Source organism: Mustela putorius, unplaced genomic scaffold (genome assembly GCF_011764305.1).
Source record: "Mustela putorius furo isolate JIRA1106 unplaced genomic scaffold, ASM1176430v1.1 tig00004039_pilon_pilon_pilon, whole genome shotgun sequence".
Taxonomy (NCBI): domain Eukaryota; kingdom Metazoa; phylum Chordata; class Mammalia; order Carnivora; family Mustelidae; genus Mustela; species Mustela putorius.
Window position 1 is genome coordinate 655,826 of NW_025422174.1, and position 27,423 is coordinate 683,248.

Consider the following 27,423-nt stretch of genomic DNA (forward strand, 5'->3'; position numbering starts at 1 on the left):
TTTTTTAAAGTGCTCTCTGCACCCCATGTGGGGCTCAAACCCACCGAACACTAAGATCAGGAGCCGCATACCCCTCCAGTTACCTTTCTGACTACCGGGACTGGTTTCTGATCCAACTCCAGCTCTCAGAATCAGTTTAACGTTCACAAAATTACGTAACATTCTAAAGCTTCACTTCCTTCTTCTGCACAATAGGAAAATACTTTCATAGTTGTAAGGATTCGGTGAGATAAAATATGAAAGCAGGTGTCAGTCCCTCGCATGCAGTAGGTGTTTGATTAATTTTTGCTTTGGGGGAGGGAATAATTTCTCTCCTGTGACCTTCTCCTTGTGAATACAGGCTTATTCCTCAAGAGTGTAAAGATACATTGTCAGTTTGATTTTTTTTTTTAACCCGGTTGTCACTTTGGACTTTTAAAGAGTTTTTAAGGGGGCACCTGGGTGGCTCAGTGGGTTGGACCTCTGCCTTCAGCTCAGGTCATGATCTCAGGGTCCTGGGATCGAGCCCCGCATCGGGCTCTCTGCTCAGTGGGGAGCCTGCTTCCCCCTCTCTCTCTGCCTGCCTCTCTGCCTGCTTGTGACCTCTGTCAAATGAGTGAATACAATCTTTTAAAAAATAGAGAGTTTTGAAGATATATATTAATTCTTAAGATGTACTTTTTAATTATTTGAGTAAGGACTTAAAGAAGGATGTGAGAGAAAGCTAGAGAATGAGGAACTGGGTTTGGTGTTTGCTTCAGCTCTACCATTTGATGCGTTACCCAGAACCCTAAGAATTGGAATGCTGAGTCCCTGGGCCCTGCCCCAAATCCCTCTTCAGCCTGAGTTTTGTTTTCGTTTTGCTCTTAAAAAATGGAATTGGGGGCGCCTGGGTGGCTCAGTGGATTAAAGCCTCTGCTTTCGGCTCAGGTCGTGATCCCAGGGTCCTGGGATCAAGTCCCGCATCGGGCTCTCTGCTCAGCAGGGAGCCTGCTTCCTCCTCTCTCTCTCTGCCTGCCTCTCTGCCTACTTGAGATCTCTGTCTGTCAAATAAATAAATAAAATCTTTTAAAAAAATGGAATTGAAGTACACATAATGTAACATTTGCCCCCTTAATATTATCTAGGGTCCAGTTCAGTTGTATTAGGTATAGCCTCGGATGTCTGCAAGGAGCACAGAGCTAAGCACAGGAGCGCTGGATTCAGCCCATATGGACTTGAACTCCTGGCTCAGCCCATTACTACATGGCCTCAGGCAAGGCATGGAGCTTCAGCCTTGACATCAGCAAAGAAGAGAATCTCACAGTCTTGACTCCAACGCTGTAGGGCTGGAAGGAGGCCAGGGGATGCGGCCCTTGCCAGGGCTTGGCTCAGAGAGTGCCTCAGTGCATGTGAACCATTGTCGTTATTCTAGAGCTTGGAATTCAGAATCAGAATCAGGCTGGGCTTCATGCACAAGGTCACACGGATACAGCTGGGTCCTAGACACGGCTTCAGCTGAGTCCTGAGCAGAGCCTCCAGGTCGAGGGGTCTGTGCAGTGTTCCTGTCTCTCAGGACTGAGTAAGGCTTCTATTCTCCATTCTCTTGGGGCTGCCTCTCTGTTCCTCTACATCACTCAGGATTGGGGGAGGGTGGTGGGGGTGCCGTCTCCAGCCACAGGCCTGGACTGAGACTCAGGATCTATAGCCCATCTGGGGCCCCTTCTTAGGGCACATGTTTCCTCAAATCCTATGTGCCAGGCAGTGTGCTAGTCACTGGACAGTGCCAAGGTGGATCTGATTCGGACCCGTCCCTCTGGGATCTACAACCGAACTAGGGGGATAAAATGGGCGTGCCTATGCCACTTATCCAGTTGGTAAGTATTTATCAATCACCTACCGTGTGTATGACATCGTATAAGATATGGAGTCACAGTCACAAAAATCCCCAGGAGGGAGAGATGACCGTGGTTGGTTTGGTTCTAACCCATCTAACCCGAGCCGGGCCTCCAGAAATGCTGCCGAGACGGATGGACGGATGACGGACGGATGGAAGTTCGTTAGACGGCTGGTCGTTAGGGAAGGTTTCACATGGTAGGAGATCAAGCCGAGGACCTTGCAGAATAGAGGTTTCTCACTGGAAAAGACGGTACAAAGATACCGTCCTCGGGTGCATTTGAGAATCTGGGAGGCCATTAATCTGTGAGGATTCCTTTAGGGCCTGAGTGGAAAATTCAAACGGCTATAGGATCCAGGAAAGGATAGGACATGGGCCTGGGTGCTTACTCTGGTGTCTTTACATCTGAATGCCTCTTGGCTTACCTTCCATTTGTGCCCTTTTCAAAGAGGCACAGGAACCAAAACCTACTTCCCATCCAGGAAGAACATCAGCGCAAGCATAGCTGCTGTTCCTCAGGCTCAGGGAGGGCTTGGGAGTGGACGGTGAATCAGGGCGCGCAGTCCTGCTAAGGGGGGCGCCAACTCTGTTTGAACCAGTTTAGTGTAAGAACACGAGTGAACTGTTTCCAGCTCTACTGATGCATCAAAAGCTAGAAATCTGGTTGTTACTGTTTTTAAGATGAAACCTCCCACTTCTAAAGTAAGTATCAACTCGAATTTTTTTTAAGATTTTTTTTTTTAATTTGATAGAGAGAAATCACAAGTAGATGGAGAGGCAGGCAGAGAGAGAGAGGGAAGCAGGCTCCCTGCTGAGCAGAGAGCCCGATGCTGGACTCGATCCCAGGACCCTGAGATCATGACCTGAGCCGAAGGCAGCGGCTTAACCCACTGAGCCACCCAGGCGCCCCTCAACTCGAATTTTTGAAGGAAATTGCTCACCAGTTGAAACACACTTTGGAATCGCAGCTACGGGTCTCTAACTCAGGGCACCGGGAGACAGTTCAGGTTAGAAGATGGGCTGAAGCTAAATTTTTAAGGGGCCTTGAATGCCGCGCTGAAGACTTTTGACTCCAGCTCATAGCTTCAGTTTGGGGCCCCAAACGGTTTTGGAACAAGGGTGTGGCTCGAGGCAAGAGTCTGGGGACCGGTGGGGTGTACAGTGGCATACGAGCCGGCGGAGCAGCAGTCAGGTTTGAGGGTCGCCGCCGTCAGGACGGTTTGTGACAATGCGATGGAAAGGCGGTGGCCGTGGGAACGGGAAGACGGAGCGGACAAGAGTAAGACGAAGAGGAACCGGGTCCGGAGAGGGTCAGGGGCGTCGGGGGAGCGGCGCGAGGAGAGAGAAGCGAGCTTCCACCGCGACCCACGTCTGTCGCCCGGAAGGGAAGAAAGGCCAGGGCCGGCCAGGGCCGGTGGAGGCCGGCCGAGGGGTCCCCGGAGCCCGCCCGCGTCCCGACCGGTCGGCGGCTCCAGGCCCAGCCCGCGCCCGCGCTGCGGCTCCCACCGGCCCGACTACGGACGCCGCGGCTGCGGGGACCGGGGCACCTGCGAGCGGGCGAAGGGCGCGGGCGCTCGCCGACCCGGGGCTCGGGGAGGCTCGAGGTCCCTCGGGGAGCACCGCCCCCCCCCCCCACACACACACCGGCCGGCCGCGGGGACAGGCCAGGGGCCCCCGGCGGCCCCGAGCGGAGACACCGGCCGCCGCCCGGCCCGGGCGCCCCTGCCCAGCGCGCGGGGCTCGCTCTCCGGAGCCCCTGGAGCCCCGCCCCGCCCTGCGCGCCCCGCGGCCGCCGCCGAGCGCCCCGCACCCCGGTCCGGCCGGTGCGCGCCCGCGGTCCGCCGCCGCCGGGAGTGCGCGCTGCTCCCGCCGCCCGCAGGGCCTCTCTAGCCGCCGCGGGCGCCGCGTCTCCGGGCCACTAACCCCTTCGGCCCCAGCGGCCGGGCCGCCGCCGCAGGGGGAGTGGCGGGGAGCAGGGGGGGGGAGCGGGGGGGGGTCGCCCTCTTGTCCCTGCCGAGGGCTGACTTGCTTGTGTCCTCCCCGGGCGACGGTTCGGTGACCCTCGTGCCCTTGTCGAGAGGACAGCGCCAGCTCGCGGGGTTCGGGCGCTCGCGGGGTTCGGGCGCTGGGCCGCCTTGGGCGGGTTCTCGAACCTCCCTGCGCCTCGGCCTTCCGACCTGTGAACATCGCCGTGTCGGCCTCAAAGGCTCGCTGTAAGGATTCGGGGAGCACGTGAGGGCCTCAGAAGAGGGCCTGTCCCTAATGGCTCGGGAAAGGCTCGTCGTCATTGTCACGATGTCGATGCTGCCTTGTGACCAAGGACGGGGCAGCGAGGGTCCGTTCGGAGCCCGGGCAAGGGAGAACCGACAGACGCGCCGTCTTGGCGCGGGTTCCCGCACACCGGCCCCTGCAGCCTCAGGCCTGTTCCGCGAAGGCAGTCGGACGATTCCCAGTTCTCGGATGCGGTTAGGAACTGAGTGCAGGTCGGCGTGGGATCTGGACTCAAGGTCCTCTGACCCCGGGGCCTGTGCTTTTTCTTCTCCTCCACAGGGCAGCACTGACTTGACTGGGTTTGATTTTTAAGAGTTTATTTGAGAGAGAGAGAGAGAGAGAGCGAGCCTGTGCGCCCCGAGGAGGGGCAGGGACAGAGGGAGAGGGAGAAGGCGACTCCCCGCTGAGCAGGGGAGCCTGCTGTGGGGACCCATCCCAGGACCCAGCATCATGACCTGAGCCAATGGGCGACAGATGCTAAACCGACTGAACCACCCAGGCCTCCGCAGCACTGATTTTAGGAACCTTTTCTGGGAATTCTGACCCGAAGCTTTAAAACCAATACGGTTGTCAGACAGGAATGTCCCGTCAGTCCTGGGCAAAGGTACCCAATTCCTACACCAGGCCAACACACAGTAACGGCCGGTGCTGGCCCAGCATGGACGCTATACTTGCTTAAAGACAAGGATCTTGTGACCTTCAAAAGAAGTAAGTTGCAGACATCCAAAGAGAGAAAGACACTGGACACCTGGGTAGGTCAGTGGTTGAGTGTCTGCCTTCGGCCCAGGTCATGATCCCAGGGTCCTGGGATCGAGCCCCGCATCGGGCTCCCTGCTCTGCCTGCTCTCCCACTCCCCCTGTGTGTGTTCCTGCTTTTGCTGTCACTCTGTCAAATAGATAAATAAAATCTTTTTAAAAAGTGAGCAAGAGAAAGACGCTGAGTAAATATATATTTCAGAGTTTATTTTTTAGCAATCTCTACACCAACTTGGGGCTGGAACGCACCATCCTGAAATTGAGAGTCACATGTTCTTCCAAATGAGCTAGCCAGGCAACCCCCCACCCTTTTGTTTTATAAGATTTATTTATTTTAGAGAGAGCGTGCACAGGGGGAGGGGCAGAGGGAGAGAGAGCCTCTCAAGCAGACTCCACGCTGAGCTTGATCTCACGCCCCTGAGATCACGACGTGAGCCAAAACCGAGAGTCAGACACAACGGACTGAGCTCCCCAGGCACCCCTATTTTTTAAGGATAAAATATAACCATGTTTTCAGGTGCAAAACTGATTACCAACCAAGTCCAACCTTTGACATGACCTGTGGAAACCTGGGGAGCCAGTCCAGCCGGCCATTTCTCCCTGTTTCCACTCTCAGGGTCCCTCTGGGCAGTTCCAACTGGGTTCCAGCGTTTACGACTAAACGCCCTTTGTTAGAGTTCGTGGAGCCTGGACGATAGGGTCAGGCTGTGCCCTTGCCTTTCATTCCCTAGGCATTCAGCAACTTGACCATCATGCAGGAAGTCACCGGGGAAGAGGAAGGCCTGGTCGCTGTGAGGAGAAGTGGGGGGTGGCCACGAGAGATGGGGGACAAGAACCTTTCTCACCTTCTCGCCCCTTAGCCGTGCTGCTCCCTCACCTGGTGGAAGCTTTGGGGGGGCAGGACCTGGTCCATCTTGTCTTCTGCACCCTAATGCCAAGAAGTGTGAGGCTTTCCCCGGGTCACTGCATCAGTTACTGGTTTGTCAAATAGGGCACTGGGGCATCCCACGCCATGTACCCAAGGGTGGCGTGAGGAGTATGGCGCCACCCAGGTCTAAAGACCCCATCTGCTTTCTCCAGTGAGGAAAATCATGGCCTGACGACATAGGGTGGAGGTTTTCTAATAAGATTCCTTTTACATTTTTCCTTTTCACTTCCTTTTGTATTTGGGGGAAAAATTCATACGCTATAAGGGAAAGCAGGCTGTCCTCCTGACTATGCCTGTCCCCAGCCCCTGTCATGGTCTCCGGAGAACTGTGACCGATTTCTTGTGTCGTTCTAAAGATAGTCTACCCATACGCAAGTGTCTCCTTCTAGAAAAACCAAATACAAGAATGCGCACTGTGGTGCCTTGCTTCCCTCCTTTTATGCACAAACATATCGCAGAGGCTGTCTCGTGTCAGTGTGTACGTATCTGCTTCCCTTTCTCTCACAGCCGCCGAGTAGCCTGTTCTATGGATATGCCATAATGTATTTAATCGACTTCCTTGTTAGCGTTAGCGGACTTGTAGGATACGTTCAGTCTTTTGCCATAGAAGCGACCCTTTGCTCAATAGCTTAGTGCGCAGGTGCCCCCGTGTCTGTAGGACCTCGAAGTGGAGTTGCTGGGTCAAGAAGGGGGTGCACACGTTGAATTTCGACGAGTGTTGCCAAATTTCCCTTCCCCCAAAGAGGCAGTGCAGATGTATGCTCTTACTAATGATGTTTGAGAGTTCCTGATTCCGTGTAGTCTATAAGCAAATTATATTTGCAAACCTCTTAGGTTAAAACTTGTATTTCATGGTTTTTATTTGCCTTATGAGATTTCTTTTATAACAAACACTGGTGAGAGGAAATTGAAACCTGACAGTGGAGGTAAAAAAAATTTTTTAAAAAGCATCGTGTGGTTTTGAATCAATCCTCACCTCCTGATCTGACTTGAAGAAGTAAAAAGAGAAAAATTGCCAGTGAGCGCTCCGAGCCACCTGACTCACTGGAGGAGAGATACCAAAATCTAGAGACAGACAAACTGAAGTCCCAGTTTTCCAAACAAGGGAGAGATATTAATAACACAAGCCAAAGGCCAGAAAGCTGGATGCTTAACTCAACTGGGATCCTAAATCAGAGCATCAAACAGGTGATTTGCAAGATGGCTTGGTGCAGGTGCAGGGAGGAACAAGGGTCCTGAGTCCTACAGGAAGGCATTGAGTCACAGCTCATACTGGCAGGGACACCTTGGGCAAGGTACTTCCCATATCTCTGAACTTCTATTTTGTCAGCATAAAGCAGGGGCACCAATACCCACCTGCCAGAGTTATGGTAAAACTAAAATAACTCATGTCAATTGCCTGGCACAAAAAATATTAATTAAAATGGAAGGAGGAAGGTCAAATCCAAGCCCTCTGGGGTTACAAGCTCTAGACCCCTGAGAAAAAGGAAGGTGACCTGGAGACAGAACAGCCAGAAGTAGGCACAGCTTGATTGCCCCTGGAAAAAGCAGGCTTGCTCCAAACCTGGCGGTCAGATCTCAAGGGTGAAACACCAAACAACAGAAGCTCCCTATATTATCCCTCTAACAAGGTGAAACAAAGCCATCTTCTTGCCCATGTGTATTTCCAGAGTCACTCTCTTCCATTCTTCATGATGGCTCTTGGAACTGGCAAGCTAGAGCTACTGTGTATCTACCAAACCCCAGAGCCGAACGATACATGTTGTAGCTAAGCCCCTTATTAGGACTGCTTAAGCCTGGGATGTGTGATTTGTAACAATGGCTTTCAAAGCAGACTGGCTGAACTTGCGAACTAGCACAGGCATGGGCCATCTCCCACAGCACTGGGGCGTTGCGTGCCCGTCTGTCTCTGTGTTGGACTAGATTCAGAACTAGGGGGCAGGGTTGAAGACATGTCCTCCGCATCACGAAATGTCTTTTTTTTTTTTTTTTTTAAATCAGAGAGAGACCGTGAGCCTAAGCAGGGGGAACGGCAGGCAGAGGGGGCAGGCAGAGGGAGAAGCAGGCTCCGCACTGAGCAGGAAGCCTGATGCGGGACTCCGTCCCAGGATGTTGGGATCATGACCTAAGCCAAAGGCAGATGCCTAACCGGCTGAGCCACCCAAGTGTCCCGAAATGTCATTTTGATGAGGACTCACAGAACTTCCTCCCGTGTCTCACATGAATTACATAACCAATATCTGCCCAGGCCTCTAGAAAGTTCACCAAAGGGTGCCTCACTCTTAGCAATTGTTTTGGGTATCGACCCTGGATTCATGTTATCATGTCCCCTATGTTTCACCTTGGCCTTTTCTGTTTTGGGTTTGTTTTTTTGTTTTTTTTTTTTTTTTTTATGGTCTTGTTAATAACACTTTACTCCTGCTGCTGTTATCAGTGATAATGGCCAGTGCTGAACAGCTGTGGGTCTTCCTAGATGCCAGGCACCTGCTGTAGAATATGTGGCTCTGTAAATGCCTTGGGTCCTTTTTGAAACCAAGCAAGGTATAAATAAACAAGCCCAACTGCCAGCCTCGCTCTTAAAGGTGTCTTTTTAATATCTGATTTAATATCTTTTTAATATCTATAATATCATACATGCTAGTGAAAGGCTGCACATCTTTGACCTCATACTTCTCTTTCTGGACATATATTTGGAAATGAACAAGTCTACAAAGCAAAACAAAACCTCTTAGCAAACAGAAGCCATTTGTCAAGGGACTCCTGGCTGGCTCCGTCGGTTAAGCCTTTGACTCTGGTCATGATCCTGGAGTTCAGGGATGGAGCCCCACATCGAGCTCCCTGCTCAGGGAGGAGCCTGCTTCTCCCTCTGCCTCTGCTTCTCCCTCTGCCTCTGCTGCTCCCTCTGCCTCTGCTGCTCCCTCTGCCCCTTTCCTTCTCCCCCTGCTCGTGCTTGCTCTTTCTCTCTCAAATAAATAAAATCCTTATTTAAAAAGAAAAAAAAAGAAAAAGAAACCATTCGTCAAGGGACGATAACCTTACAAGAATCAAACCCTACGAGCGTGGTAAGGAAGCAGTGACCCCTAGAAGGCCACAGGGAGCTGCAGTCCGAGGGTCCTCTCACATCCTTTACAAGGCTAAAACAAGAATAAGGACTGACCGGCCAAGGGCTCACTCACACGGGGCCCTGATCTGAACGGTCATGCCGTGATACCTTTAATACTCACGTCCACCCTATGAAGTAGGAATTATTTTCTATGGTTGCAAGGTTTCTTATTAGGTTCACAGACCAAGGAAATTTTCTAGATTTCGTTTAGATGGATTTCAGCAACGCATGTAATCAAATCTTTCCTCACATCCTTTAGACAAGACAGACAGAGACCGACTATCATGCACTTAGAAGCACAACTAATTACAAGGTAACACATCACCAAAGCCAGGGAAATGCTCCTAGATCTGACCCAATATTTCTATTTCTGGAACTCTCTTTTAAGAAAACAATTAAAATTGAGGTGACATATACTCTCAGAGATGTTCACAGAAGTTTTATTTATAAGAACAAAAACGGAGGCAGTGTAGATATTCAGCAACAGGGAAATGACTCAGCAAAATATGGTGTAGGTAGAAAGAATTCTGTAGCCTGTAAAATTATGGCCGTGAAGACGATGAAGCACCAAAAACATATAACTAAGTTTAAAAAAAAAAAAAAAGTTTTGAAAAAAATTCAGGAAGGGAATACAATGAAAGGCAAAATAGTTGAACTAGGAGCAGATGCAAAATGCATGATTTTTTAAAATATTTTCGTTGGTATGGTTATACTATTTTTCTAGTGTTAAAAAAAAAAAAGAATGTATTTAAGCCAAAGATAAAAGCTGAAGCTAACTACGGGGGAAAAAACCAAGGGTCAGTGTGAGCTCACACCGCATTCAGTCCTCACACTCTGGAAGGGTTGTTTTCCTATTTTGCAGATGAGGAAATGGAGAATCAGAGAAAGTCCAGGAATGGAACAAGGTCTCACAACTGAATGTGAGAGAAACAAGAACTGAAACAAAGTCTGACTTTGGTGGTGGCTTTCCAGGTGTCTCACTACTGAGGAAGTCTCCACAGGGATTTTAGCAATTTATGAGAAAGGTGCCTGCTCGGGGCAGACAAATTGCAGAAAGGTCCCTTTTCTGGGCAGGTAGCCCCCGACCCACGGGCTTTGGCTGGGGGATTAAGCCTCAACTGAAGTGTCATCATATCGGTCCCCGTGGCCGTGGCCGATGCCTTTGCATAGGGTATAACCTGCACCAGCGCCCAGGTGGGGAGGCAAGGTGGCATCCTGGTGATTGATGTCAAGGTCTTTGCCGGGGCGCTGAGACCGCACCAGAAGCAGGGCGGTCCTTTCTGTTCCCCTTCCCAGGAGAACCCTTTGAGGCCACCCAGGGGAGAGACTCAGGTTGGTGCAGAGGACTTTATCACCACTGCACGCTCGCTGTGCCTCTGTCTCTCTCACTCCTTCTCACATACACACAAAACAAGCCCCTTAGACCCTTATTGTGCAACAATATACAATGGCACTTATTAGCATAATTTAATATTGGTTAAACTTCTTGCTGAATTTTTTTTAAAAGATTTTATTTGAGAGAGAGAGATTGAGCACGAGCAGGGCAGGGAGGGGCCGAGAGAGAAGCAGACTCCCCCCTGAGCAAGGACTCCTATGAGGGGGACCCCTGGGATCATGACCTGTGCTGAAGGCGACAGACGCTTAACCCACTGAGCCACCCTGGCGCCTCTGATTGAAGTTTTGATTGTAAAATTCACATAACAATGATTTCAACCATTTTGAAGTCTACCCTTCAATGATGTCGTGCATTTACAGTGATGTGCAGGCATCACCCCTGTCAAGTTCCAGAACACTCTCATCACCACAACAGAAGTCTTGTACCCATTAAGCGGCCACTCCCCATGCCCCCCCCAACCCCCTACCCCTAGCAACCATTCATCTGCTTTGTGTCTCTCTGGATTCACCTGTTCTGGATACTTCATATAAACAGAATCATAAAATATGCAACCCCACACATCTAGTGCACTTAACAGTGTTTTCAAGTTCAGGGGCGCCTGGGTGACTCAGTCGGCAATGTGTCTGCCCTTGACTCAGGTCACGATCTCAGGGTCCTGGGATTGCGCCCCTCGTGGGGTTCCCTGCTCAGCGGGGAGTCTGCTTCTCCCTCTCCCCTCCCCTCCCCGCCCCTGCTTGTGTTCGCTCTCTCTAATAAATAAATAAAATCTTTAAAAAAAAAAACCCAAAACAATGTTTTCCAGGCTCATCCACATTGTAGCACCTATCAGCCATCTATTCCTTTTTATGGCTTCATGATATTCCGTGGTATGGATACACACCACGCTTTGTTTATCTCTTCATTCCTTGATGCACATCTGAGCTGTGTCCACTTTGGGGCTAGCTGAAGAGTGCTGGTCTGAGCATCTGTGACCAAGCTTTTGTGTGGACATATGTTTTCATTTGCATGCAGACCCGGAATTGCGGGGTCATGGGTGGTCCTCTGTTTAGCTTTCTGAGGAACCACCAAATTGTTTTCCACAGTGGCCGCAGCATTTTCCATTCCTATCAGCAGCGTGTGAGGGTTGCGAGCTCTCCACATCCTCATCAACACTGGTTACTCTTGGGTTTTTAGAAAGTATTATTATTATAACTGTCCCTGTGGGTTTGAAGTGGGATCTCACCGGGTTGGTTGTTTTTTTTTTTTTTTTTTTTTTTTTTTTTTTTTTAAGATTTTATTTATCTAGGGGCGCCTGGGTGGCTCAGTGGGTCGGGCCTCTGCCTTCGGCTCAGGTCATGATCTCAGGGTCCTGGGATTGAGTCCCGCATCGGGCTCTCTGCTCGGCAGGGAGCCTGCTTCCCTCTCTCTCTTTCTCTCCGCCTGCCTCTCCGTCTACATGTGATCTCTCTCTGTCAGATAAATAAATAAAATCTTTAAAAAAAAAAAGATTTTATTTATCTATTTGACAGAGAGAGAGAGAGAGAGAGCACAAGTAGGCAGAGAGGCAGGCAGAGGGGGAGGGAGAAGCAGGCTCCCTGCTGAGCAGAGCCTGATGCAGGGCTCGATCCCAGGACCCCAGATCACGATCTGAGCTGAAGGCAGAGGCTTTAACCCACTGAGCCACCCAGGCGCCCCAAAAGTATAGGTTCTAAAGCACTTGCTCAGTGGGGCTGAGTGTCAGGGTCGAGACTTACGTTAGCCTCTGAACAGGACCCTGAAGACAGGACTTGGCTGTGTGGCGAGGAGAAGGGAAGCATTCCGGAGGCGAAGAGAGCCGAGCTTGGGGAGAGGCCGGAGGAGCAGGACAGACAGTCCTGGGTTGGGGGGCCCAGTGGGTGTGGAGCCTGTGGCACTCTGTGACAGTGGGGATCCCCTTGGGGGACACTGAGGAAAGAGGCAGAAAGGCTGTTTCAGACAGGCCCGCTTCCCTGGCGCTTACACGTCACTTCTCCACCCACAAGGCTGGGGTCCTTGGGAGTGGGGTGACCGCGGAATCCGGTTTCAAGTCTCCGGGAGCTTACGGATTCTGTTTTTTAAGTATCATAACCATGTGTGACAATCTAATCCTCTCTTCCATCTGTCTTCAATCCCCTTTCCCGTGCTTAGGGCACAGTCAAGCATCTGTTCCAGGGGGACGGGGACCTCTCTCTCGGTTACTCTACGTGTCACATGTGAGTAGGAAATCAGCTGAACATGATTGAATGTGGCTTAACCCAGGCTCTCCACTCCAACCTTATACTCCAAATATTACCGTTTAAAAAGCAGAAATTGGAAATTTCCAATTTACAAATTGGAAAGCATCAAACAAAACCAAAGAATCCCAAGTTAAATCACTTCCTCTTATCCCAGATCCTTGGTCTTTCTCCCCAGAAGTCACTGTCCTTTCCAGCACTTACGTACCCTCCCCAAAACGTCGAATATGTCGACAAGCTTTCCACATGGCCAGACCCTGACTGTTGAGAACATGTGATCTGACGGGTTGTTCTAGGGGTAACGTGACTGAGGCCCCGAATCGTGGTGACTGGAGCTATTTTTGGTTCACGCCTTTATGCAAACATCTGGTAACACAACAGTATGTGTATATTTTATGTACTTTCATGTTTTCTACTTATTTTTTTATTTTTAAAAGATTTTATTTAGGTCCAACCCACTGAGCCACCCAGGTGCCCCGTGGCTTTCTATAGCTTGAAGTTATTGTCAAAATATAAATCTATAAAAGGTCTTAATCTTCAAAAATTTTTTAAAAAACCGAACACACACAAAAACCTTCTCTATTGATGGCGAGGTCGGAGGAGGTGTTCCGAGCGTGAACACGCTGCTCCTTTTTGGAAGAATCCTTGGGGACCGGACAGGTGGGAAGAAGCCGAGGAGGCTAGAGGCCAGAGAACCTGTCAGAAAGTCACCCTGGCCGTTCCGGGATGAGCACCAGGGAGTGCCAGTGGCCCGGGCAGGGCGACAGGAGAGGCGAGCAGACTCGGCAGAGGTGCCACAGGCCTGAGGACCTGCTGACAAACGGGGTGCAGAGGATGGCCCGTCAGGCCTTGGGGAGCGGGACGGCCGGGGACCAAGGAGAGAAACGGAGCTGGTAAACCCGGACCACCGCGCCGCGCACCGGCTGTCAGGCAGAGGGACAGAAGGAGCAAGGCCCCGAGGACAGGGACAAGGCTAAGCAGCTGACACGGAAGGGTTTCGGGACTGACCCCATGGAGCAGGAAGTGTTCGGGAAGAGAATGTAAAGGAAGCACGTGGCTCTGAGCCTTGGGGCCGTGGTGGTTAGGAGGCAGCAGGAGGGCAGGACTCGACGCGAGAAGTCTTAGGGAGCCACTGCAGGTTCTTGAGCAGAGGAGTGACTGCTCCTGGACTCTCAGAGGCAGAAGGGATCGCCCAGGCCTGGGACTCCGCTCCTATTCCACACTTGAGGACCACATTCCTACGGAGCAGCCCCTAATGCATCCTGTGGGCAGGCACAGCCCCAGGGAAGCGGGCCTAGCCTGTCCTGCGGCACTGGCTGGAGGCCCCCTGCCCCGGGCGGGCAGCGGCCCTCAGGAGAGGGGTGCGGAGGAAGCAGCCCTCCCCGCCCTGCTCAGGCCGCACCACCTCAGCTCTCACATCCGGCCTGAGCGCGTCCCCCACAGAGCGGAGGGTTGGAGTCTCGGGTCTCGGGTCAGCGCTTCAGGTCCTCCCAAGTGACACACTCCCTGTGTCTCTCAGGACACGCTTTCCAGGCTCCTGGCTCGCCTGCCCACCAGGCAGACTGTGCGCTCTGATGCGAAAACACGAGGCAGCCATTTCTAGAGCGGGTCCGCTCTGAATTCTTGCTTCATCTCATCTTACCTTCCCTTCCCCTTGGGAACCAACGCCCCTCCCCTTGCCCAAGAAGAAGCCAGATCCCCAAGGTGGGTGCCCAACACCACCCTGAGCAGTGAGGACACAGCAGGGACAGACCAGGGCCCACCTCCAGGAGCTCACAGCCCTCCCACAACCTGGGTCTCAGGACACGGGGGCCTGCGTTAAGGGGCCACGTGGAAGGCTGCTGAGCGGCAGCCAAGAAGAACCTGGCAGTGGGTCGCCCATGAAAGGCAAGGGGGAGGGGGTACAGTCGTCTTTCCAGGAGGATCTCCTCTCCGGCCACTGTGCCGGCTGACCGTGGGCAGCGGACCGCACGCAGTCACCCGCCGTCAGCATGGCCCGGTCTGAGCAGGGGCGCCCCACCCCTGCCCGCTGCTCTCGCCGGCTCCGGAAGCACGTTGTGGGAGAGGATGGCCGGGCTGGGCGGCTCGGGGGCTACCCCCAGACACACGTGAGCCATTCTGAGAGTTGTGGTTAGAAGCCGTGTGGCTCTAAAGGCAGTGTGTCTGGATGTGATCGCAGTTCCGTCACTACTTAGTCACGTACAAGGGACTTACCCCACCCTCAGGATGATAGTATTGGTTTTGCGAGTTGTTATCAAGGTCTGCGGAGCCCTTGACATAGTGTCTGGCACATAGTAAATGCACAATAAACGGAACTCCTCAGAAGACATCCTCCTCATACTTGTTACTCTGACCTGGGGGACACACCGGGGGGTACAGAACCAGAACTCCCATCAAGCGGGGCTTGGAACACCAACAGTGAGTGATCACAGACGCAGTGAAACCACTTCTCGGCCTCCGGGTTGGACACAAGAGAGTGACAGAGACTGGCACACTGGAACACCAGTGGCCTTGTAATGAAGGAAGCTACTGCCCAACCAGAGGCGGCCCCGTGAAAACTGGGCCTTGCTGCCACATCTTTGGATTTTCCAAAGAAGCGGGAATTTGGATCTGTATGTGAAATGGACTGATTTTTTTTTTCAAAGATTGTATTTATTTGTCAGAGAGAAAGAGTACACAAGCAGGCAAAGTGGCAGGCAGAGGCAGAGGCAGAGGGAGAAGCAGGCTCCCCACTGATCAAGGAGCCCGATGTGGGGCTCGATCCCAGGACGCCGGGATCATGACCTGAGCCGGAGGCAGCGGCTTAACCGACTGAGCCACCCAGGCGTCCCGAAATGGACTGATTTTTAGAGGTGCTGATTAATCTGGTTAAACACACGTGTGCACACACCCCATCCCCACCACCGAACGGGGTGGGGGGGGTAGGCCAAATTAAACTGTTCCAAGAGCCTCCAGGATGCAGTTTCCAAGCCCCACCCCCAACCCCTCTCTAGACTTGGTGCCCCCAGGCCAGGTCAGGCTTTTGCAAGGAGGAGGAAATCGTGTGCTGTGAGAAACCGCAGAGAAAGGGGGACCAGGAGGGGCAAAGGCCCTGAGGTGGGAGCGAGGTGTCAAAGGTGATGGAGCCAGAGGTATTCCAGACGGGGATGCACCCGGCTGGGAAGCTGGGTGACGGGGACAGCGCAGAGACCTGAGCAGGGGCAGGGCCCGGGGGCGGGGTGGGGGGCCCTTCTGATGGGGGCCACACACTCTGCACCTCAGATGTAGGCCCAGAGGGGCTGCATCCTCTTGAATAATTTCTGACACACAGTTTGTTCCTGCGCTCGCTCCTTCACATCCCCGGACAAAAACCCTGCTCACGCTCTCCGGGCACCTCCTGTTGTCTACCACCTACACACTGTCGAACTTCTTGAGTTCTTGAGGGCAGAAAGCCTGATTCTGCTCAGCTCTGGGGTCTCTCCCACTTTTCTCCCCGCAGCATCCAGGCTTCAAGAGACAAATGTGCGAGCGAAATAATGGCGACCGTGGCCGTGAGCGCGCTGCCGCCCTCCCCACAGCTCAGATTCGTCTCCTGCAAAACGGGGGTGATCACCAACTGTGGTGAGGAGGAATGACATAAAGCGTGTAAGAACTGGGAGTCTAAGTAGCCGCGGCCTTGGGAAGCCACCAGTGTTCTCCGGGGGTTAGAGGTTTCTCCTGCTCTGAGCCGGGTACCCTCTGAGCAGCTGGGCAAGGGCCCTCCCTCGTCAGTGACACTGTGACACCCCCCCCCCCCAACTGACTTCCCTCCTGCCACCAGGGCAGCTCAGAGGAGAGCCAAATCCCTCCTGGCCGCCGGGGACCCTCAGCCCAGACTCCTGCTGTCATGACTTATTTCATTCATGCCGTTTTCAGCCCGTAGGATACTCCCTCTTGGCATCTGCCCAGCCAGTCCATGCTCCCACCCCACAACCCAGGCATCTGAGCCCCATGCCTGAGTCCGAGTCCCAACAAAGGCAGGCCCCAGGGGACCGGCAGCCACCAAATCCAAGCTCGGGGTTGCCAGGAGTGGCCGGCGGAACCCCCTTCAGATGGAGAGCGGCCAGCAATCCAGAGACCCCTCACTGGCATCTGGGCTTCCCCCGAGGACGCGCTCCCGCTGCAGCCCGAGAGAGGGGCGTCTCGGCCACCTCCCCCGCTCCCTGTCCTCTTTTTTTTCTTTTTCCCCAGGCTGCGGGAGGCAAAGGGTTAAATCCCATAGAGCTGATGCTCTGACTCCAGGCTAGAGGGGCCCGGGAAGCTGGGGTCACTTCCTGCTCCGTCCCAGTCACCCTGAACTGGTCCCCGGGTCCTCAGCCCGGGATCACCCCTTGAGAAGGACCCCAGCGTCCTCGGCGCCCAGCCTGCCTCCCGAGGCAGGGCATTCAAGGGGTTAAGTCGCCGGGGGCTGGATTCTGCCTTCCGGCCTTCCCCAGACCCCAGAGCCGTGAGTGGGGGACGCCTGGGTTCCCGGGGGGTGGCCCGGAGGGCCCGGGACGGCCGCCGGGAACAATGGGGCGCGGGAGGCGGGGGCGCGCGGGCCTGCGCCCCCTCCCCGCCCCGGGCGCCGGCGGGGGCTGGGGGGGGGGGCCGGGCCGGGGCCGCGAGGGGCCGAGGATTCTGGGAAGAGCGCGAGGGTCTGGCTGTGGGGGAGGGGAGGAGGGCGTGAGCATGCCGGGAAGGGGGCCGGGGCGGCCGGCGGGCGGGCGAGGCCGGGACCGGGGCTGCGGCCCGGAGCCGGGGCAGGGTCGCGGGGACGCAGGCGAGCGCAGGGCCGGGGTCTGCGCTGCGGCGGGGGCGGCCGGGGCCGGGGCGGGGGCCGGGGCCGGGGCCGGGGCGGCTGCATTCCCGCGGCCGCGTCCACGTCAGGGTCCCCCTGGGCCGCGCTCCAGCCGCCCCGGCCTGCCCTTCCCCGCGGGGGGGCCGCCCGGGGTCCGAGGCCGGGGCCCGCGGCCTGTGCCCCGGGGGGGGGGGGGGCTCCCGGCGCTTCTTGCCTGCCTCGGTCTTCCTGCTTTCCTCCTCCGCCGCGGCCTTGGCTTTAACCCCTTCCCCTCTGCTCGCGACCGCCGAGCTCGCCTTTCTTGGGACCATCAAGGTACATGAGGTCTTACCTGTCCCGGGAAGGCCAGCGGGCCTGTTCAGAATAGGCGGAGGCCCCTGCTCCCTTCGCTCCAGAGACACTCACAGACCGGGGAGGGGACATTTCATGGCCTACGAAGCTGCAGAAGTGAAGACATTAATTTACTTCCCAAAATCCAGCTCCTGTCTCCCCGGCCGCTGTTCGGCAGGGTGCAGCTCGCTCCTGCTGCACTTGGGTGGCCTCCCAGCTGCCGCCTCCTGAGCCCTGTCTTCCTGCACCACTGCCCCCCTAGGCACTGGGCCCCTCCCACACAGCCTCTGGAAGCCAGGACCCTCCCCAGGCACTCTGTTTAGGCTCTAAACATTGTGGGAGCCTAGAATTTAGCTCCCGAGGACCTATTCCCTCAAGCTGGAATCCCGTCACCCTTTTTGGAGGGATAGCTAGCTGTGAAGTTTTACCAGGAGGCCACTCCGAACTCCTGCTCCTTTGGCGCCAACCCGGTTGCAAACTGACCTTTAGAGGCATTAGACCAGATAGGTTTTCCAGGAACGAGGGGCATCTCCTCATTCACCATTCATTCAACAAAATGTCTAAGGCACCTCTACGTGTCAGGCACTGTCCTAGGCACAGGGTACAGCCACAACAAAACAGAACAAATGAAACAGAAGAAGGGCTGTTAATGGGGGCGGGCCTTCAGCCCGGAGTACTGTTTTGAGGTCATCGGCAGAGACTGTCAGGTCTAGTCACCAGATCCGACCAGCCAAGGAAAGTGGACAGTCCTGGGACAGTCTCCGTGTCATGGCCCCCAGGTTCTGTCTGAGCTTTCCTCATCACCGGTCTCCTGCCAGCAGTCCACGTTTATGAGTTTCACGTGACTCCCAAGGTCGTCTCCCTCCCAGAGGCTGGGGCGAGCCAGACGCAGAACCTTGCATTTCTGGTCTGAGCTCTGACACTTCCCAGCCCGTGACCTTGGAGAAATCTCCCTGAGTGTTGATTTCCTGATCTGTAAAATGGACAGCCGGACTCCTCGGTCCGATGGGGAGAGAGAAGGACAGCACACGCACCCGCGCAGCGACTGGGCGGCCTCCACACATTCTCCCCTTTCCATTTCCCTCTCAAGGTCATCTCTGCAGAAGTCCCCCACGGCTTCAGACTGCCCCCGCCCCCACCTCTGGCTTGAACTTTTTGTGCTCGGATAACGGGAAAGTGCCACGGTCCTTTCGGAGGGCCCCATCCCCTCAGGGAAATCTGATTGCTCTCGTGCTTGCTTGGCTTGCTTTTCTTTCTTTTCTTTTCTTTTCTTTTTTTTTTTTTTTTTTTTAACTCTTCAAGTGTTCCAGGCACTGTAAGTTCTCTGGGCTCATAAGGAAAGTTTATTGGTCCCAATTAGCAGCCCCATTAAGGAGGAAAATTAGAGTCTTAATGAGCTTCCTCTGATTAGCAAAATAACAGGTTTCCCAGCCTCGGGCATCAGAGGGGTGGGGTGAGAGCCTCCTTCCCCCGTGGGTGTCAGATCCTTCTCTAGCCCCCAGTCGGGGTTCAGAGGGTTATGACTGATGAGCTTTTAATTACACACTTACATTCATTTACCGGCTTAGTTGTGATCTTAAGATCTGGAGCAGGAATCGGGCCTGCAGGGGTAGGGGGGCCGCTGTGAGAACGGACGCCGGAAAAATGGGGAGGTGGGAAACTGAAGTTCAGCCGAGGAGGAACACGGCCTGGGGCCAGCAGGTGAAGGAGTCGGGCTTGGGAAGTAAAGACACTTGCAGATCAGCTGCGATCGTGTTCCTCTCTTCTCCCCTGTCCCCCTCCCCCAGGCTCCCTGGAACACTGGGCAGTCCTGAGCTCTGGGATGGAGCCCGAGACGGCGCTGTGGGGCCCCGATCTGCAGGGTCCTGAACAGAGCCCCAGCGATGCTCACAGAGGTGAGGGCCACGAGAAGGGACTGCAGGCCTGACAAGACAGCGGCCCGCTTCAGGGAGGGGCCCAGACTCTGGGGGACACCCAGGGGAGGGAAGAGCGCCCCGGCCCCGTATTCTGAAAGGAAATGGGGGCTGGAGACTCCCTTTCTCTCTGTAGGTGCCGAGAGTGGGAACGAGAGCCCTCCGCAGGAAAGCTCTGGGGAGGAGGTCATCTTGGGAGATCCCGCTCAGAGTCCAGAATTCAAGGACCCCGCAGAGATGGCCCCGGAGAGACCCTCCCAGGATCCGACAGTCTCTCAGGACTCCCCAACCCCACTGGGTCACCCCAACCCCTTGGACCAGCAGACCGCTCTGGATCCCCCCGCCCCCGAGGTGGTCCCTACGCCCTCGGACTGGACCAAGGCCTGTGAGGCCAGCTGGCAGTGGGGCACTCTGACCACGTGGAACAGCCCTCCCGGGGTCCCAGCCAATGAGCCCAGCCTCCGGGAGTTGGTGCAGGGCCGCCCTTCCGGGGCCGAGAAGCCCTACATTTGCAACGAGTGTGGCAAGAGCTTCAGCCAGTGGTCCAAGCTGCTGCGCCACCAGCGCATCCACACGGGCGAGCGGCCCAACACCTGCTCCGAGTGCGGCAAGAGCTTCACGCAGAGCTCGCACCTGGTGCAGCACCAGCGCACGCACACCGGCGAGAAGCCCTACAAGTGCCCGGACTGCGGCAAGTGCTTCAGCTGGAGCTCCAACCTGGTGCAGCACCAGCGCACGCACACGGGCGAGAAGCCCTACAAGTGCACGGAGTGCGAGAAGGCCTTCACCCAGAGCACCAACCTCATCAAGCACCAGCGCTCGCACACGGGCGAGAAGCCGTACAAGTGCGGCGAGTGCCGGCGCGCCTTCTACCGCAGCTCGGACCTCATCCAGCACCAGGCCACGCACACGGGCGAGAAGCCGTACAAGTGCCCCGAGTGCGGCAAGCGCTTCGGCCAGAACCACAACCTCCTCAAGCACCAGAAGATCCACGCCGGCGAGAAGCCGTACCGCTGCACCGAGTGCGGCAAGAGCTTCATCCAGAGCTCGGAGCTGACCCAGCACCAGCGCACGCACACCGGCGAGAAGCCCTACGAGTGCCTGGAGTGCGGCAAGAGCTTCGGCCACAGCTCCACCCTCATCAAGCACCAGCGGACCCACCTGCGCGAGGACCCGTTCAAGTGCCCCGTGTGCGGCAAGACCTTCACGCTGAGCGCCACGCTGCTGCGGCACCAGCGCACGCACACGGGCGAGCGGCCCTACAAGTGCCCCGAGTGCGGCAAGAGCTTCAGCGTCAGCTCCAACCTCATCAACCACCAGCGCATCCACCGCGGCGAGCGGCCCTACATCTGCGCGGACTGCGGCAAGAGCTTCATCATGAGCTCCACGCTCATCCGCCACCAGCGCATCCACACGGGCGAGAAGCCCTACAAGTGCTCCGACTGCGGCAAGAGCTTCATCCGCAGCTCCCACCTCATCCAGCACCGGCGCACGCACACGGGCGAGAAGCCCTACAAGTGCCCCGAGTGCGGCAAGAGCTTCAGCCAGAGCTCCAACCTCATCACCCACGTGCGCACGCACATGGATGAGAACCTGTTCGTGTGCTCCGACTGCGGGAAGGCCTTCCTGGAGGCGCACGAGCTGGAGCAGCATCGCGTGGTCCACGAGAGGGGCAAGACCCCGGCGCGCAGAGCTCAGGGCGACAGCCTGCTGGGGCTGGGCGACCCCGCCCTGTTGACCCCGCCCCCAGGAGCCAAACCACACAAGTGTCTTGTCTGCGGAAAGGGCTTCAACGACGAAGGCATCTTCATGCAGCATCAGCGGATCCACATCGGAGAAAACCCCTACAAAAACTCGGATGGCCTCACCGCACACCCAGCCCCCAAGGCGCCTCAGTTCCGACCCGCCAGGCTCCCCTTCGGAGGCAATTCCTACCCAGGAGCTGCGGAGGGCCGAGCTGAACCCCCCGGACAGCCCTTTAAAATGCCCGAGGGGCAGGAGAGCTTCAGCCAAAGGCTGGGCCTGCTCTCTTCCAAGTCCTACATTTGTTCCCACTGTGGAGAAAGTTTTCTGGATCGGGCCGTGCTCCTCCAGCATCAGCTCACCCACGGCAATGAAAAGCCCTTTCTCTTCCCTGATTATAGGATTGGTCTAGGGGAAGGGGCCGGGCCCAGCCCCTTCCTAAGTGGAAAGCCCTTTAAATGCCCTGAATGCAAAAAGAGCTTTGGCCTCAGCTCTGAGCTGTTGCTGCACCAGAAAGTCCACGCAGGTGGGAAATCCCAGAAGAGTCCGGAGCTGGGGAAGAGCTCGGAGCTGGGGAAGAGCTCGGAGCTGGGGAAGAGCTCGGAGCTGGGGAAGAGCTCTTCTGTCCTTCTGGAGCACCTCAGGAGCCCCCTGGGGGCCAGGCCCTACAGCTGCTCAGATTGTGGGGCCTCCTTTCTTGACCGCCTGGCGCTCACCCGGCACCAGGAGACCCACACCCAAGAAAAGCCCCCCACACCTGAGGATCCCCCTCCAGAGCCAGCCACCCTGTCCACGGGCCAGGAAGGTGCGGCAGAGGCCCCCACCCCCGCGGGGAGTGGCCACCATGGGGACGGGGAAAACCCCAAGACCGTCTTGGAAGAAAAGCCCTATTTGTGCCCTGAGTGTGGAGACGGCTTCACGGAAGTCACAGCCCTCCTCCTCCATCGGAGCTGCCACCCTGGGGTCACCTTGTGAAATGGGTCTGGAGACCAAGGGCCTCTCTCTCCTGAGAGGAACACTGGCTCTCCCCAGAGATGGTGTGGGGGGAAGGAGGAAAACCCTATCCGGTTGTAGAGAAGCGGAGGATAAAGAACCCGGGGTAAAAATAGTTCTTTTACATCAGTGACGAGAAACCCTATAAAAATGTTGGTGGGAACCACTTAATAAGGCAGTAGAGAAAAACTGTTGGGTTAGAAACCCTCTAAATATGTAGGAAAAAAAAAAAAAGCCCTTTAAGTCTGTAGCAGAAAAACCCTATAAACCATAGTGGATAAAAGCCCTATTAATTGTAGGAAGAGGTCCCAATACGTCTCTAGACAACCCTATAAAACTGTATCAAAATCCTTGTGAAACTATAGGGTCGGGGAAGTGCAGGGAATCCAGTGGCATTGACTTGAAAGGAGTGACCCTCAGAAGGTGTAGCAGAGCCTCCCGAGGACTTGTCCGCAGTGTCCCTCCCCCTGGAGTTCGGAGGGGGCCTCTCTCCCAGAAGCCTTGGACAGTGGCGCTGAGGAAAGCGTTCAGCTGGGGACTAGTGTGGGGAGAGGAGAGAAACGAGGGATGAGGAGCCCCCAGGCCCACAGAGAAGAACTAACCCAGGGAGCTAGGAGGAGAAAGTTCACTCGCTGCCCTGGGGCTTCCTCGGGGGGCGAGGCCGCTCTTAGGGGATCGCGTGTTAGAGGAAGAGGCCCACGGAATTCCTTAGGAGGGAGAACCCAAAAATGGGGAAGGAAAAAAAAAAGTGATGTCAAGCCTTTTTAAAGGCTCAAGTTTGGGGTGCATAGAAACTTCAAAGAATACTGGGTAACCACCACAATAGGGGGCAGGGAGGGATTTCTGGGATTTCTTTGAGGAGAGCAAGCCAAGGTGACGCGGTGTCCGGATGGAGGCCAGCAAACTCGGGGCTGCCCAGTGCTCCCCGTTTCCGGGAGCTTGTTAAGCTGCAAGTGCAAGCAGATCCCAGCTCCGGCCACCAGGGCTCTCCTGGAGACTTCGACTCCAAGAGGCCTCCCCAGGTGGAGGGTCCCACCTACCCATTCTCAGGTCTCACCGTCAGGAGCTGTCTCCTGCCATCTAGCTAACTGCCACCAGACTCGCTGCCGTGGCAGCTCGCGTCCTCGAATTCTGTCCTCAGTGGAGAGGGGGAACCCGCTGCTAGTCGACCTCCAAAGAATAAAGCCCTTCAGAGACTCCAGGCTTGTGTGTGGTTAAATCCTCCCTAGACTTCTCTTCTCCGAGTCAAAAGAGCAACGTGTCGGTTCTCTGCGGCCACGAGGGACAGCGAGTCGACAGAACAGAGCGCTCGGATTAGCTGGCAACCTGCTTTTTTAAGCCTCACTCTCCCGTCTGAGCTGTTAGCCAGGCTGCTGGCGGGATGAGCCAGCCGGCACGTAGTGGCGGGCATCCAGACACCCCCAGATGGGGCCATGGGGCCCTGAAGAGCATCCGGAGGCCTGACCACCTTCCTCGCGCTGGTACTTGGAGCACTCTGAGGTGGGGATGACCCACCCGATCGTGGCCTTGGAAGGGGACAGACCCCACCTCTCCTCCTCAGCCAGAATCCTCCAGAGGGAAATGGAAGGATGAGAAACCCGCTCCCGGCCAGGCCCGTCTCCCATCCTCATACACACACAGGGATGCTCCTTCATTAACCCAGCCCAGCCCGCTACCATGACTGGGGGTGTGTGTGTGTGCGGGCGGCAGGGGTTGGGGGGATACAGAGACTGCTGCCCTAGGAAATGGTCGGGCGGAAACTCTCGCGACCCCTGTAACAAGAGCCACCCTCTAGCCCAGGAGACCCTGAAAGGAGAGGACTCCGTCCGGTGCTGGGTCCAAAGGAAGTGCCCGGGGGCCCCACGCTGGCACCCGCTGCGCGCTGCGGTCCTCGACTCGGAGAACGGAGATGCTGGCTGAGGGGGCCTTTCCCTGGAGAGGGCGACCCGCGTTCCTCTAATCCCACGACCTAAAAGCCCGAAAGGTGAGAGCACTTCAGCCTTCATCTCTCCTGCCCGCCTGAGGAGATGACCTTAAGTTCAAAGGATCGAAATCTAGAACACTGTAGGAAGAAAAGCCCAGGCCCGCTGGGGAGAAGGGAGTGGCCGGCCTTGGGTAGTGGTGGGGAGACCCTGGTCGCCGTCTGCCTAAAGCCGCAGCCCACCCAAGTGCCGGGTCAGGAAGCACTGCTGAGAGGGGAGAAGGGATCTGCCCCCCGAATCTCTACCGACAGAAGCATCAGCAGAGGGGGTGTCCCTGTGAGACTAAGGAAGAGGAGACCGTCCTCCAAGTCAAAGCAGATTTGTTCTAAGACGGTAGTAGAAAGAAACCAGTTGTAGAGACAAACCCCTTGTAAAGCTAGAAACAGCTCCGCTTGGAAACAGGTCTGAGGACTCGGTCTTCGGAAGAGTCCGGGAGAGCAGCCTGTGGGGCTCCGGGGCCGGTCGGGGGCGGTAGCGGGGGACGTGGTCAGTGTGGTCGGAGGCCGGCCGTCAGCCTGCTGAGGACTAGGGTGTAGCATACGTAGTAGGACGCTTGCATGTGTGGGGCCAGGGGAGTGCCAGCGGTCTTGGCTCCGGTGCTGAATGGATGACGCGGGCATGACTAGTTGGGGTCCGGGCTTTTGTAGCAGGAAAGGGGCAGGATCGGAGACCTTTGGGGCATGACCTGTGCTCTCTTGCCCACGTCCCCAGACGTCTTTACCCAGGTGCTTCCCTCCCAGAGCGAGCTGCATCTTGGGAGGAACGAAGCAGGGAGCTGGCTTGGGGAGGCGGCCGTGTCCAGAGTCCCTCCGGCCAGATGAGGCGAAGGCCCAGGGGGACGGTCGTGGCACATGCCCGCCAGAACTCAGTCCGAAAGGTGCAGCATAGCCAGACCCTCTTGTCCGGCTCCTCGCAGGCCTGGCTTCAGGCTTCAGCAGTGCCCTGGGGGAGGGGCCCAACAGACCGGTCGCAGGGGCACTGGCGAAAGCAGAGAGGAGAGGAGACCCTGATCTGAGCTTAGGGAGCAACTTGAACCTCTGTGGAGGTCACATGGGAACTCGACAGAACTGGGCATGGATCCTGAACGGTGGGGACACGTGAAACGGTCACAGCCAAGAGGGGAGACTCCGTGACCCTGCTCCGGAGGCGGGCAGCCCCCAGACGCCTTGGCCCCCATTAGGGAAGCCCCACTCAACCTGACTTGTCCCCGTGGAGTGAAGAGAGGCCCCACTTTTGAGTGTTGTGTGTCAATAACAGTGTTGTGTCACCGGTGGTCATGTTGATTAGTCGAAGAGAATAAAGGGAGTAAGGTTTCCCAGGTGTTTCCTGTCTTGTCTTTCAAGCCTGGACCCGCAGAAGGCGCTCTGTCCTCTCCCGGGGCCAGGGGCTGTGTGTCTGCTCAAAAGCTCAGCTGGGCCCCTTCTCGCAGCTGCCCTCAAATTCCCACACGTTGCTCACAGGGAGAAGCCAGAGGGTTTATGGATCGTCAAAATCCCCGTGCTAGGGAGAAACACGTGGGGATGGTGGCAGAGCCAAGCAGCTCTTGTTGGTGCCCGGCTTTTGCCACCAGCAAAATGACCGCTGGGCGGCTGCCTGGTGATCCTGGCACTTACTGGCTCTGGTCCAGCCAGACGGCCCCAGGGAGGCCTCTCCTGTCACAAGGAAAAGCTCCAAAGATCTAGTTCCAAAAGCCGGTGGCACCTCCCCTGGTCCGCCTGGGGCCCAGTCAGCCCACCTCTGGAACAGAGCCTCCTAGACCCTGAAGAGGCATGGGTGGAGCTCTCCCCCCAGGAGGCAGCGACAAGCCCTCACTGTGTGGAGAGGCTCGGAGGAGGGCACCCCTTGCCCAAGATCCACAGGAAGGCAGCAAGGGAAACCAGAACGGGCGGGAGCAGGCTCCGTACCCAGCCAAACCTGTCCTCCCCCAGCATGGGACCTGCCTGGGCCTGGCCTGGGCTCCACACTGTCTGGCCAGGCGGGGCTGCCCTCGCTGAATCCTCGGTGCCAGGCCTGCCTCAGCTGCCATCTCCGGGGCCTAGGCCGGGCCACGGCCCCCTGAACAGCCACCTGAGAGCCACAGTTGCTTTAACCTGTAGCCTGCCTCTGCCCCGGCCTGCAGGGAGCCTCCTGTCCCAGCCAGGAAGCGTTCTCTCCACTTGCTCTGCACCTCTCTGACCCAGACCTCCAGCGCAGTCTCGCGGTCTCTCTCCTTCCCCTTCCCTGTCGGGACAGCCGGAAGCGGGGCAGTAAGTCAGGGACAAGGGACTTGCCTTTCACGGGGAGGCGAGCAGGGAGGTTGATCCTGCGTTCTGGGCTCACCATCCCGGTCCCAGCGCAGGAGTCTTCAGTCAAGTGAGGGGACTTCAGGGAGCACAGTGATTGGTTCGGAGACTTAGCACAAAGGGCTGTGGACCCAGACACGGTGCCCGCCACAGCAGAGGGTCAGGAAGCTGGCTGGAGGAAGTGACCTGAGGCGAAGGGCAAGGGGTGGGGTGGCGTGGGGGGTAGAACGTGCAGAACACCACGCTGGCTAGGCGGTAGCACAGACACCAGTAGAGACAGGTAAGGCAGAGAACAGAAGCCAGAGTGGGGTGCACCTTGCCTGAGGAGCCTGGGGTTAGGGCACCATCTGGAGGAGAGAGACGACCTTGCCCCCACCCTCCCCACCATGGTGGCGGTTTTGTAGGTCGAACTCAGGAGGGAGAACTGGATCTTAGCAGCGTAGCTGTAGCCAAAGCCGCGGATAAAGACGGAAAGTAGTGAAAAAAGGAGAGGGGGTAGCCTAGGGTGGGAGGAGCAGGGCGGGCAGAAGACGGCGTGAGAACAACCAGGAGTGCCGCACCACGGTCCAAGGAAGTTTCAGAGAGTGGGCAATGCCAGACTCGCCGCCGGACTGCGCGGCCAATCCCGCAGCAGTAGCTCTAGTTCTAGCTAGAACAGGTGCATTCACCATGAGGCCTGCTGAGGTGGAGCTCTGGCCCATCTTAGGGGCCCAGGGTATCACAGAGCCACGGAGGCCACTGGGGGTTACTGGGGATTGTCAGGATCTGACCTGAGAGAAGGGACCTGACCAGCCCCGGAGGCAGAGCCTCCCAGAGATTCTGGCATCTTTATTCTCTGCGCT

At 56.2% G+C, this 27,423-nt stretch overlaps 1 protein-coding gene across 2 annotated transcripts; it reads left to right on the forward strand.

Moving 5' to 3' along the window:
• The first annotated feature begins 16,775 nt into the window (after positions 1 to 16,775).
• On the forward strand, positions 16,776 to 25,614 carry ZNF629 (zinc finger protein 629). 2 transcript variants are annotated; one of them, XM_045072600.1, is made up of 4 exons: positions 16,776 to 17,005; positions 19,456 to 19,563; positions 19,718 to 21,870; positions 21,925 to 25,614. In XM_045072600.1, the coding sequence occupies exons 2-4, from the start codon at positions 19,491 to 19,493 to the stop codon at positions 22,297 to 22,299; spliced, it is 2,601 nt and encodes an 866-aa protein (XP_044928535.1). In that variant the 5' UTR covers positions 16,776 to 17,005; positions 19,456 to 19,490; the 3' UTR covers positions 22,300 to 25,614. The 2 variants fall into 2 exon arrangements, with proteins under 2 accessions (XP_044928535.1, XP_004773910.1); XM_004773853.3 differs by having other exon boundaries at positions 16,780 to 17,005; positions 19,718 to 25,614.
• Positions 25,615 to 27,423: the final 1,809 nt, after the last annotated feature.